Here is a 13547-nt window from a genome sequence, read left to right on the forward strand (position 1 = left end):
TCTAGTATATTTGTGCACTACCTCAGGGGTCCCCCAACTTTCTTTGGTTTTTCCCAAACCTGCTTTGCTGTGAAGTTTTAGGAGAGATTGCAGCAAAACCTGGATGGTTGCCATGTGGCTAGGAAAGTTTGGCTTTTCCCAATTTTGCCCACGGACCTGCCCCAGAGGCCATTTCCTTCTACTACCACTGGAAGGCTTTTGAAAAATGTAATCAGCAACTGATAATACTGTTATATCAGTCTTTATATTGCATTATCTGAATTCTCAGTTTTCATTATTAAAATAGTAAATGGCTGTCCCCTGTGGTTGCCCAAGATGTAAAGGGAATGGCATATTTCTTCAATGAAATAGACTCTGTGTGTTTGTCATTTGTTATGATGACCTGGAAAAGCTCTGGTGGTCCAGGGATGGCTACTGCCAGGGCAATTTGGGCAGGGAACCTATAGAGAAACCTGCAGTGTAGAAGCCCCATTGTGGGGGGACTACACTGGCCTTTCTCCCTTTGGAAAATACCTGAGTCTTAGACAGTAAGGTAAAGGTATCCCCTGTGCAAGCACAGAGTCATGTCTGACCCTTGGGGTGATGCCTTCCAGCGTTTTCATGGCAGACTCAATACAGGATAGTTTGCCAGTGACTTCCCCAGTCGTTACCGTTTACCCCCCAGCAAGCTGGGTACTCATTTTACCGACCTCAGAAGGATGGAAGGCTGAGTCAACCTTGAGCCGGCTGCTGGGATTGAACTCCCAGCCTCATGGGCAGAGCTTTCAGACTGCATGTCTGCTGCCTTACCACTCTGTGCCACAAGAGGCTCTTAGTCTTAGACGGTACAAAAATTGTATTTGTTGAATGCTGTTTCAAAACTCTTCTTAGTTGAAAATGATTTAAGATCGCTCCCTATTTGAGAACTAAACATATATTATACCACAATGCTAAGTAGACAGCTACGTTAGTTGATGTTACGCTCTTATCCAGTTGTATGAACTGGATCTCAGCCTTATAATACATGATCTCAGCCTTATAATAAATGCCTAAAATTTATTTTAAGCAGTTATGCTTAATACCTATCGGCCTCCCTCCTTGGTTCACCCCTTATTTTAGACCATCCCCAGTGAAGGATATTATTAGGTAGACATTAGATAAAGTCTTAATATCCTGAAAATTAGCAGTGTGCCTGGTTTGGCTGTTAAGCACAGCATGCAGCTCTGTACATGTGATCAGAAAACAACAAACAAACAAAAAACACATTCTCCAAAGTTGTACTTAATTAATACAGAACTATTTATTAGTATACTTAATACTACACATAACAAGGTAAACAGAAAATTCGTATTCTAATCTTAAATAACTGGATGGGGAGAGATGCAGGAGGTATCTCTCTACCCACCATGTTACAGGCTTTGAATGATGGAGAAGATAGAAGAAGCAGAAAACAGGAACTTAACCCTCTAGGGACAGATTAGTGAGATAAGAAAGGTGTGTGATGTGTTTGACAACTGGAGCAAACACTGCCTCAAAGTCCACACCATATTTCTGTGAGTATCCTTGAGCAACAAGTCTAGCTTGGTAGTGCTGGATCTCACCTTCTGAGTCATGTTTCAACTTAAATACCCACTTATAGCTGATGGCTTTCCTTCCTGGAGGTAGCTCTGAAAGTGCCCATGTTTTATTCTCGTGGAGTGAGCATATTTCCTCATGAGCTGCTTCTTTCCATTTCTGTGCTGCCACCCGTGGAAGTAGTGATACTTCATTCCATAATGCTGGTGTGGTCAGTTCCACCACTCTTGCAAGGTAAGACAGTCTGCACGGTGGAACATTCTAGTTGGAAAATTGGAATCACCCCAGCTGGATTTTCGTGTTGGGTTGTGTCTCGGTAGGCATCTCTGTTGGTTGACCCGAGGCCCCCTCTGCATCCAGTGTGATACTGGAATTCCCTCTGCTGAATTCAAATCCCCCTCTATCACAGATGCAACTTCTGGAACATCTGCAGGCATCTCCACTGGATGTCTGGAGTCCTCTGCACCTAGCTGCATCTGGTTTGGATTTGCAGTCTCTTCCACTGTGCCATAGCTGTTACCTGGGTACACCATCGGGCCTCCTGCTTTGATAGCTGCCCCCTCTGAATCTTGAGGTCATCGGCCTTCCTTGAAGTGGAGTCGTCTCGAGATGGTTACCTTTTTGGTGACAGGATCCAGGACTCTATAAGCTTTGGATTGAGCTGCATAGCCCATCATCATGCCCTTTTGTGCCCTAGCATCTAGTTTGTGTCTTTTCTGTTCTAGAATGTGTGTGCATAGGCTGTGTACCCAAAGGTGCACAAATGTTCTACAGATGGCTTGCGCCCATGCCACATTTCATAAGGTTATGCCCAGTGGCTTTTGTGTACAGGCTATTCTGTGTGTATACGGCAGCTGGGTGTAGTGGTTAGGAGTGCGGAGTTCTAATCTGGCAAGCTGGGTTTGATTCTGCACTCCCCCACATGCAGCCAGCTGGGTGACCTTGGGCTCGCCTTGGCACTGATAAAACTGTTCTGACCGTGCAATGATATCAGGGCTCTCTCAGCCTCCCCCACCCCACAGGGTGTCTGTTCTGGGGAGAGGGAAGGGAAGGTGACTGTAAGCTGCTTTTAGACTCATTCAGGTAGAGAAAAGCCGCATACAAGAACCAACTCTTCTTCTTCATTCATAACTGCTTCTCACCAGAGTTCTGCTGGTAGATCTTACCATGTCCAGCAGTGTTCTATTCTTCCTCTCTGCAGCTCCATTCTATCCCAGGTTGTAAAGGACAGTTGTTTGGTGCTGGATACCTTCACTCAAGTATAGCTGTGCTTCTCTGGACATTATCTTGCCCGCATTTTCTGAGAGCAGTACTTGTGTCTTCCAGAATGTGTGCCTTGCCATGGCAATCAAGTTTTTCAGGTCCATGCACAATCTCTGATTTGTGCTTTAAAAGTTACACAACACAATCAGTTAGTCATAAAATACATATTTTTACTTTGAGAGTCAAACATTGGACCGCATATGTCACTGTGGATAGCTGACGTGGCTCTCCAGCTCTGCTTTCACTCTTCTTTGGAAAGGATGCTCTCACTGCTTTGGAGATTAAACAAAATTTACTGTTAGCATTATCGGTACATGTCACAAAATCAGAACCTTCAACTAGTTGTTTTCTTTTCATAGCCTGGATAGATTCAGAACAATGATGTCCCAGTCTTTTGTGCCATACCTGATCGCACATAGTAGGAGCACAGGCTTCTGCTAAATTCACTTTGTGTCGGCTGCTGCTTACAACTCTTGGCAGGCCATCCCTTTCATTGTAGCCTTCAACCATGTATTTGGTATAGGCCCCTTGCATTTACATCCCGTGAGACAAAGCTGTTTGTATAGCATTTTTCATTTTTAAAGTTGACTATGTATCCCTCTGCAATCAGTTCAACTATAGACAGGATACAAGATGTGAATTCTGGAACTAGGAACACAATTATCATGTACATTTCATATGTGGAGCCATCTGTAACAAGCAAAGCAAAAGTTCGTTCTCTTTCTTATCAGCTTTAAGGCAATGCCCATTCCCAATAAAAATAGGCATTTCAGGAATATCAAACAATTCATCCAGAAACTTTGCAGTCTTGCTTATATGATCTGTGGAGCCTGAGTCAAGAATTTATCTCCCATTTGTTTGTTTCAAACTCATACAGAATATTTTATGGTATCCAGCCTTTTGATTAGCATTATTCTTCTGAGTGCATTAGTATGTTTTGTGCCCAGATTGATCACAAAAATGGCATTTTATTACTCCGCTGTTTCCTTGAGGTTCCCAGCTCCTGTCCTGGAGCTGTTCTCTGCTTCCCCCTTTGGCTGCCAGAGTCATTATTGCTGCTGTAGGAATTACCTTCTTCCTCTGCAGCATTAGCAGTCACATGACCTTTCCATTTGTTTCTGGTTCCCTTGGTAATGGAACTTGTTTTACGCTCCCCATTTGAGGATTCCCTCCTCTCATTTCCTCTTGCAACCCCCCCTCCCGACTGTGTGCAAAGGCGTGAGATGAATTGCAAGCTTCACCAAAAGTAACCTGATCTTTCATCTCAATTTGGCTTATGATTGGATGGTAATAATATGGCATGCTTAAGAATAACGTTGCACTTTGATTCCAAGCTGGCTGAGCTGAACCCAAACTGTCTTGACTCCTGGATAATACCTTTCATTTACTGTACGTGCTGGTCAAATGATTCCCATTTCTAGTATTTCATAGTGTACCGTTTCTTAATCAGTCTGGAGGAGTAAGTCCATCCCTTTTTAACAAGAAGTGACTCCAGGCATTTTAGCATATCATGGACACATTTTTGTTTTTGCAAGTTGCACTCACGCATGAGATGATTGCTGAAGCTTTTGCGTTTTATCTCATCCATTGCTTGTAGTCTTCCTTTTCCTGTTTTATTGCATGTTCACCTGAAGCTATGGGTGCAGGTTGCTTTGCAGTCTCATGCAAATCTTCTCCTTGTAGGACAATCTAATTATAAAAGTTATCCTCTCTCAAATGAATGAGACCAGCCTTTAGGTCTATCTTCCCTATTTTTCTCATGGCTGAACAATAATAGAGATTAAGCTGTGCTCTTCAAAAAAAGAGAAAGGGCATTGATTTATCTGTCTAGTGACTTCTATCAGGTATGCTTCTTGTTATTGAGCTGTGAGGAGATCGCCGTGTGCCAGAAACTTCAGCGCGCTTTCTGCAAAAATCATAAATTCATTAAAAATATGATATGAGTTAGGCCCATAAGCTGAAGGATATTAATAGGTAGACTTTGTGGTAAAGTCTTAGTATTCTGAAAGTTAACAGAGTGCCCGGTTTTACTGAAATATGTAGTATTTATACAAAACACTGGATGGGAGAAGGAGTGGGTTATATATTTATTATCCGCCATCGTGATATTGTTTTAATTATGTTTTAATGGGATTTTATTGTTCTTATGAGTTCTGTAAACTGCCGCGAGACATTTGAGAGCGGCGGTATATAAATATATAAATAATAAATAATACTCATAAATAGTTCCTATATTAGTTAAGTACAACCTTGGAGAATGTGTTTTTCTTTGAGTGTTGTTTTCTGACCACATGTACACGGCCACTGATTCTTATTCTAAGCTAAATTGCTGGCTTTGAGCAGCATGTTACATGCTTGAAGGATGGAAGAGAGGAGAGAGAAGAAGCAGGAAACAAGAACTTAACCCTCTAGGGATAGCACAACAGAAATAGAGTCCAGGACCAACAAAGATTTATTCAAGGCACGAGCTTTCGAGTGTACACTTTTCCTCAGACTATCGCATGCACCCAAAAGCTCATGCTTTGAATAAATCTTGGTTAGTCTTAAAGGTGCTATTGGACTCTATTTTTGTTGTGCTACTTCAGACCAACACAGCTACCCACTTGAATCTGTCCTGTAGGGCAGTGGTTCTCAACCTGGGGGTCTTGACCCCTTTAGGTGTCAAATGACCCTTTCACAGGGTGGCCTAAGCAGTGCTCAACACAGCCACTTCACCATGCTGACTTGCTCTCTTTCTTGCAAGGCAGCATATCAGATAATAACGTAATAGAGGCACTTTCAATTTCTCGAGACAGATTCAAGTCTGGGGCGCTCTGCGTGGCATCTCCCGCCAGCAACAAAGCAGTATGAATGCTGGGCAGGGACAGTGCCGCCAGCATGTATTTGTGACTGAGGCACCAAACAACCCTTCCCTCTTTTTTTCTGTCACCCACCAACCCCCAGTCACGGCCCAGCAGGGAATGGCTGGGACAGGGGAGGCGCAGCAACCACAAGTGGGCGCAGGTGGCCATCACAGAGCATGACCAGCAGGCCCTCCTCACGCTTCCTCTGCATTCCAGGGCCCACATCTGGGTTCCTAGCAAAATGTCTGTTTCTTCTCCCGCCACGCCATAGCGGAACTCTGCCGGGCTGGGGAGGGGCAGGGAGGGGAGCAGAGCCCAAGGTGGGGGAGTGTGGCCACGTGCACGCACAGGTGAAGGTGGTGGCGGTGATGGGAGGGAGAGTTGGCTCCCTCAGGTCCTCTCCATCGCCAGGGCTGATCTTGGGCTACGGGGGGGGGGGGCACTTTTAGTGCTACCAACAGCAGCAGCAGGTTCAACCAGTGAGCTGCTGCCGCCGATGGGCAGAACCTCTGGTGTGGGAGCCCTGCTCTTTCCCCCCTCCATCTCCGTTCATTCCCTGACATCTTCAGTCTGGGGAGGACTGGTGTCCTGGGTGGCTGGAGAGGTCGCTGCCTGAGAGGCACGAGCAGTCCAATAAATATTACTATCCTGGATCCTCCTAAATTATTCCATCAGGTGGATCCTTTGCTACAGACCTGCAACAAAAATAATTTTATGGCTGGGCTCACCACAACACGAGGAACTGTATTAAAGGGTTGTGGAATTAGGAACTTTGAGAACTACCGCTATAGGGATAGGTCAGCGAGATAAGATGAATGGTCAGTGTTCCTATCTATCTCACTAGCTGTATGGTAAAGAGAGTCCCAGTCCCAGTTAAAGCCAGGAGGCATCGACCAGAGAGTTATTTCTAACACCCAGCATGGTTAGCCTGGTGGAGGGCATTTAAGAAATGAGGCAGGGGTACTAGCTTCAATGTCTTTATTATTATTGTAAACTGCTCAAAGCCTTTTTGCAGGTAGGCGTTTAGACTTGAATGAATGAATAAATAAAACAATATATGATTTGCATTTACTTGCTTGAACTGCTTTTCTTTGCTTCGTATACCTAATATAACTGGGTTTATCTTATCTTAATTCCTAAAAATGTCTAAAAAAATTGGCAGTCTTGTTAGAGGACTTGGCTGAAAGGTTGTCTTTTTTTAATGCTTTGTGTCTTGTAGGTTCCTTGTTTCTTCACTGATGCTGAACGGAGATCTGTGATGGATGCTACACAAATTGCTGGACTCAACTGTTTACGATTAATTAATGAAACAACCACAGGTAGATACTTCATGTCCAAATGATACAAAATGTTTTTCCATAAATCTTCCAACATTCAAGTACTGTTTTTTCAAAATTTATTCTAATGTTGATACTGGGTTCACAGGAGTGAGTCTCATAATGAAACTAATTTGACTTATCCTAGGCTAGGGATTTCCAGCTAGGGGTCTATGGACCTCCAAGAGTCCATGAGAACTTTGGAGGGGAGGGTTCTGTGGGATTCCACCCCTTCCTTAATGGACTCAGCCACAAGCTAGGGAACCAGCCACTTCCATAGCTCCCCCTCCCAAATGTGAGTTCTCTCATGGTTTCTGCACCTGAGAGAGGGTGGAGCCTGCATACCTAATCCTACCTTAAACCATGTCCTGTTTATCTCCTCCTCGATACTGCCTGTTAATGTGGGTGTTGATGTCTCTTGCGATGACATGTAACTTCTGAGAGCATATTGGGAAGTTGTATTTGTTGCTATAAGTTAAATGACTGATAGGGAAGGGGGAATTCTTTTAGTTCTTGTGCTTTCCTTGTTTCATCTGAACCTTATTAAACAAGGAATCTGGCGAACTGTATTTAATTCTCAACTCCACATGCAGCCAGTGGGGTGATTTTAGGTTAGTCACAGTCATCGTAGAGCTGTTCTTGCAGAGCACTTATGTTGGAGCTCTCAGCCCCACATACCTCACTGGGTGTCTGTTGTGGGGAAGGGAAAGGTGTTTCATAAGCCACTTTGAGACGCCTTTAGGTAGTAAAAAAACAGGATATAAAAACCAACTCTTTCTTCTTAAAAAGGTAAGGGTATCCCCTGTGCAAGCACAGAGTCATGTCTGACCCTTGGGGTGACGCCCTCTAGCGTTTTCATGGCAGACTCAAGACGGGGTGGTTTGCCAGTGCCTTCCCCAGTCATTACCGTTTACCCCCCAGCAAGCTGGGTACTCATTTTACCGACCTCAGAAGGATGGAAGGCTGAGTCAACCTTGAGCCGGCTGCTGGGATTGAACTCCCAGCCTCATGGGCAAAGCTTTCAGACGGCTGCCTTACCACTTTGCGCCACAAGAGGCTCCTTTCTTCTTAAGAAAGTATTTAATCTTAAGGAGATTTTGCAGCATTATTAGGTATGTCTACCAAAACTATATAGCATCCTATGCCAGGATGGGGACTAGACTGTGGGTCAATGGCAGATTGTGTTCTTTGCACGAAGAGGGCCTTTGCATTTAATCTGTGTCCAGTTGATTATGATGATGGTGATGTTAGCCATTCAGTCGAGTCCAATTCTTGGCGATCCCATGGCACAATTGCTGCCACGATTTCCAGTCTTGCACCACTTCTTTTAGTTATGTAATGTTCTGGCTGGTGTCCATTTGAATAGTGTCTAAGCACCATGTTCTGGTTTCGTTTTTCCACTGACCAGCCCTAGTATTGTTTATTTAAAAGATCTCAAATAATCAAGTGTTGAGGGACTTCAGTTCTCAGAGTTTTTGCTAGTCAGAGTAGTACTGAATTAGACACACAGCGGTTTGATTTATACAAGGCAGTTTCATATGTTCATGTGGTACTTGCATTTGTAATACGTAACATTTTTATACCTTGCAAAGAATAAAAACGACTTCTACTAATAGAGACCTGAATTCTTTCTTTAGTTGCTTTGGCATATGGAATCTATAAACAAGATCTTCCTGCACCTGAAGAGAAACCAAGAAATGTGGTATTTGTTGACATAGGGCATTCAGCTTATCAGGTTTCCATATGTGCGTTCAACAAGGGGAAACTGAAGGTAAGAGTTAACTACATGCTTACAGGGGCATTCCTCATTTAGTCAATATAGTATAACAGAAGTAGTGAAGTGTTGGTATGTGAAAATATCTAGCTAAAAATTTAGCCATAGCACTGGCTTCCAAATGTTTTTTCACTTGTAGACAGTTCATAATGCTTGTTAGTCAGTGGGTCATGCATTTCCAGAAATGAACCAGTCCTATCCAGTTACATGCCGGCTCACTATGGTCATAAAAGGTAAAGGTAAAGGTATCCCCTGTGCAAGCACCAGGTCACGTCTGACCCTTGGGGTGACGCCCTCTAGCGTTTTCATGGCAGACTCAATACGGGGTGGTTTGCCAGTGCCTTCCCCAGTCATGACCGTTTACCCCCCAGCAAGCTGGGTACTCATTTTACCGACCTCGGAAGGATGGAAGGCTGAGTCAACCTTGAGCCGGCTGCTGGGATTGAACTCCCAGCCTCATGGGCAGACAGCTTCTGACAGCATTTCTGCTGCCTTACCACCCTGCGCCACAAGAGGCTCTTCCACGATGGTCATACAACATGAAAAAGCCATTGAAATGTCAGAAATGCAATACATAGGCAATAATAAAATATGCTCAAAGGGCTGCAGTATCATGAGTCCTCTTTCATGGTTCAGGAGCCAGATGAGAGAAAGCAGAATAGCTAGCAGGATATTTAGATAGCCCTACTCTCACTCTCTCCTGTTCCAAGTATACCAAATACTGGTTCATGAAAGAGACAGGCTGTAGCAAAAAATTTCAGGCCACTTGCACATACTTGTGGATAGGCTTAAAACTATAATGCAATAGTGGCCAGCATGTTCATCGATAATCTTGGGCCAAATATGAATAAAAAGCAGACTTACAAGGTGCTCATATTCCATTCCTTGTAATGAAGACATCAAAATATTAAAAATTCTTGTCATAAAATGCAAAGGTCTTTGGAAAGACAGTGGCCATATCATGTATGTGAAAAGCCGCTTTGTCATTTGCTATAATTGTTAACACGTGCTTTCAAGCTGGCAAGTTGATTTTTAAAGTGTGGTAGTAATTGGGAAGGGTTTTTTGAGTTGTGTCCTATTTGAGATATGCAGTTGTTGTTACTCTACAATCGCTTCATAGTGTTTTCAGTCAGCCCTGTGATTTCCGAGCAGCAACTAATTGTCCTTCTTTGATCCTCTTTATTATGAAGGTTCTTGCAACAGCATTTGATACTACTCTTGGTGGCAGGAAATTTGATGAAGTGTTAGTAAATTACTTTTGTGAAGAATTTGGGAAAAAATATAAACTAGATATAAAGTCCAAAATTCGTGCACTGTTGCGACTGTCTCAGGAATGTGAGAAATTGAAGAAGTTGATGAGTGCAAATGCCTCTGATCTGCCAATGAATATAGAATGCTTCATGAATGATATTGATGTTTCTGGGACTATGAACAGGTACTCTTTTTTAATCCCTGCATACAGTTTTTTTTAGATCTTTCGCCTTGCCTCTTAGATTTTACCTTGCCTCTTTTGCCACAAAACTGTTAGGCGAAAGGGCCAGTGGGAAGTGGGGTGTGAAAAGTAGCTCTTCATTTCAAAATAAAGCGTTTTTCTTGCTTCAGCATCATACTGTTGTTTCTAGAGAAGCTTCTGGAGGACACTACGGTAGTGTTTAATAAATTACATACAGCACAATAATATTTCATAAAGGTGGGATTTACATATTCCAGAAGTAGTCAAGGCTTTCACATATGAAGCAGTTTTCTTTTACTGCATTTTCTTTCCCCCTTTGTCATACTGCACCCTGAAAAACTGCTTCTGAGGCCTTGAAAGGAATTAGCCAGAATAATAGGCCATGTAGTATTTGTGGCTGCAGAAGAAAGGGATGATGGTTGAATTTTCCTGCTCCTGTTCGAGCTTTTGCTCTGTGTGTGGAGCTTCCCATACAGTAATTAAAATGTTGCTTTGAAAGTTTCCAATTTCCAAGATTTCAGTTTATGACAACACATACTGGATCCAGGTCAATGGTGTAAGTGATTTTATGGGACACAATTCTAACCTTCTGAATAAACACTACTGCATGCAGAGCCGTAGTAAAAAGGAATAGTGACTCCCATAATTTGAGGCTTTTGGCAGGAGATGGCTAGCATGGCAGTAGTCATAATTTCTAAGTGTATCTATTAAAAGCAGTTTATTTCCTTTGTTATGCAATATACATACCTTAAACCTTTTCTCATAAGAGTACAGCATTTGGGCTCCTTCCGCTAGAGAAAAGTGGCATATAAGAACCAATGCTGCTGCTTCGTTCTGTATGCAGCTGATAACCTAAGAATCCAGAGTTTTGGACTGCATTCCAGTGATAAACATGTACTTGACTGTTCTTTGTGTTTTTATTTAACATTTTTATGCTGCTTTTCCACCCCTTCAGGGGTCCCCAAGATGGCACGCATAAAAACATTAAAACATTTTAGCAATTAAAAACTTTTGAAAATACAGAATTCAATAAAACACAAACTATTTCAGGAGCTCAGTATTAGAGCTTGTATGGTTGTGATCCCTGCATGAAAGTATATTGTTTATACCAATCTAAATCATGGAGTGGCTTTTTACATCTTCCATATCTCTATGGCACTTTCGGTCATGCAGTCAGCTTTTGTTGTAGAACTTTTTGTGCAAAGAAATCATCATATGCAGAAGACAACAGAGGAATATAACATTGCACAATACTTGGCTTGGATCCTGCCTAGATTTAAGAACACGTGAAGAGCCTTGCTGGATCAGATAAGTGATCCATCTTGTTAAGCATCATACCTCACACAGTAACCAACCAGTTCCTCTGGAAAGCCAACAACAGGGAATAAAGCCCCTCCCCGGGTCATCTCATTTCTAAACTGAAATGTTCCAGGGACAGTGCTCCAGCACCCTAATCATCTTAATGAGGCTGCAATTACATGACAATTACAATATTGGTGATTTTATTCTCAATCCCTTTCCTAATAATTCCTAACATAGAGATTGCCTTTTTCAGCACTGCAGCAAACTTTCATTAAGCTATCCTTTGGGACCCCAATATCTTTTCCCCTCTCAATCTCACTAAATTCAGACTGCATTAGCATATACTTGGAGTTTGGATTTCTCCCCCCCCCCCCGTGTGCATCTACTTACACTTGCCAAAATTGAACTTCATTTGTAACATTGTTGCCCACTAATCCAGTTTGTGAATATCCTCTTGGAGCTGTTCAGTCACCCTTGGTTTTTACCATCCTGAATAATTTGGTGTTATCTGCAAACCTGGCCACTGCACTATCGCAATACCCTACTCAGCCCTAGTTCCAGATCATTTATGAATAAAACTGGGGCCGGGAGAGGGCGGGGGATCGTCGGGGAGGGGGAGGAGGGCGGAAGGGTTCCTCTGGGGTGGGGGGCAGGGACTGACCTGTTAGGTGGGCAGCGGCATAATGGCAGCTGCCAGGCAAAGGCAAGTGGGGTGGGATGGGCGGGTCGGGAGGTGCAAAGCGCCTCCTGACTCGTCAGTCCGAGGGCAAGGCGCCGATCGCCAGCCGCACTGTGCGCAGCTGGCGATTGGCGCCTTGCCCCCTGACTGACAAATTGAAGTGCCAATTGCCAGGCGCTTTGCGCCTGGCGATTGGCACCTCCGCTTGTCAGTCTGTGTTCAAGGGGCCAATGTGCCCCTTTGCCCATCATGGACAGAGCCTACCTCTACCCCCCTTAGCATTTTATATATACCGCTCCCACAGATCGGTTACAGATGTTAATAGTGCTGGCCTCAGTAATTATCATTGTGTGGCCCCACTGTGTACATCCATACATTGTGAGAACTCTCCATTGTTTCCTACTCTTTGCTTTTACCCAGTTTTCAATCCATAAGAGAAAAGCAGTCCTTTTATCCCATGACTGCTATGTTTGCTCTTTCTTTGGTGAGGCACCTTATCAAAAGTCTTTTTAAGGTCTAGGTATAGAATTTCTACCCGGTCAACATTTTCTACATACTTTCTCACTTTCTTGAAGAAAAAAAGATGATTTTAATGCCCCACTTTCTCTCCCAGAAGAAGTCTCAAAGCAGGTCACAATCACTTTCACCCTGTGAGGTCGGTGGGATTGAGAGAGCCCTGATATTACTGCTCTGTGAGAACAGCACTATCAGGACTGTGATGAGCCCAAGATCATGTGGAGAATTAAACCTGGCTTGCCAGATTAGAAGCCGCCACTCTTAACCACTACACTATGCTGGTTTTTGTCTCTGGCTTGAAATGTTTGGTGAGGCAGAACTTCCCTTTGATTTTTTTTTCCTCAGCAGGCTTTGTCCCTTTGTGTGCCAAACAATTCTCTTTGATTACAGTTTCTATTAATTTTCCAGGGACACGTGTTAGACTAACTGGCCTGTCATTTCCTGGTTTCGCTCTAGATCCCTTTCTAAAAAAACATTTGCTACTTTTCAGTCTTCTGGTGCAACAGCTGAATTTAGTGATCGCTTACACATATGGGTTAGTAGATCAACAGTCTCACTTCTGAGTTCCTCAAAAAGTCAGGCTTTATGGCATTAGGACCTGGAGATTTGCAGGTTTAGAAACCACCCCAATAGGTCTAGAACTTCATCTCTGGCCACCTTAATTTGACTGTTCTTCAGTCTCCCTTCCTGCAAATAGTGGCTGTGGCATGGTTACATGCTGCACACTTTCCACTGTGAACACAGAAGCAAACAAGTTGTTGAGCTGCTCCTCCATCCGTTCATTGTGGCAGACCCACTTTTAAAAAGAAGCCTCTTTTCTTTAACAGCTTGACTTGTGTTTTATGAA

At 43.3% G+C, this 13547-nt stretch overlaps 1 protein-coding gene across 1 annotated transcript in view; it reads left to right on the forward strand.

The window, feature by feature from the left end:
* HSPA4 (heat shock protein family A (Hsp70) member 4) overlaps positions 1-13547 on the forward strand; it is a 43277-nt gene that overhangs the window by 13393 nt on the left and 16337 nt on the right. The window contains exons 5-7 of the mRNA XM_077326925.1: positions 6880-6979; positions 8614-8747; positions 9941-10185. Of these exons, the coding sequence (XP_077183040.1) occupies positions 6880-6979; positions 8614-8747; positions 9941-10185 (479 nt within the window). The remainder of the gene's footprint in view (positions 1-6879; positions 6980-8613; positions 8748-9940; positions 10186-13547) is intronic.

The sequence above is a fragment of the Paroedura picta genome, chromosome 3 (genome assembly GCF_049243985.1).
Source record: "Paroedura picta isolate Pp20150507F chromosome 3, Ppicta_v3.0, whole genome shotgun sequence".
NCBI classification, from domain to species: domain Eukaryota; kingdom Metazoa; phylum Chordata; class Lepidosauria; order Squamata; family Gekkonidae; genus Paroedura; species Paroedura picta.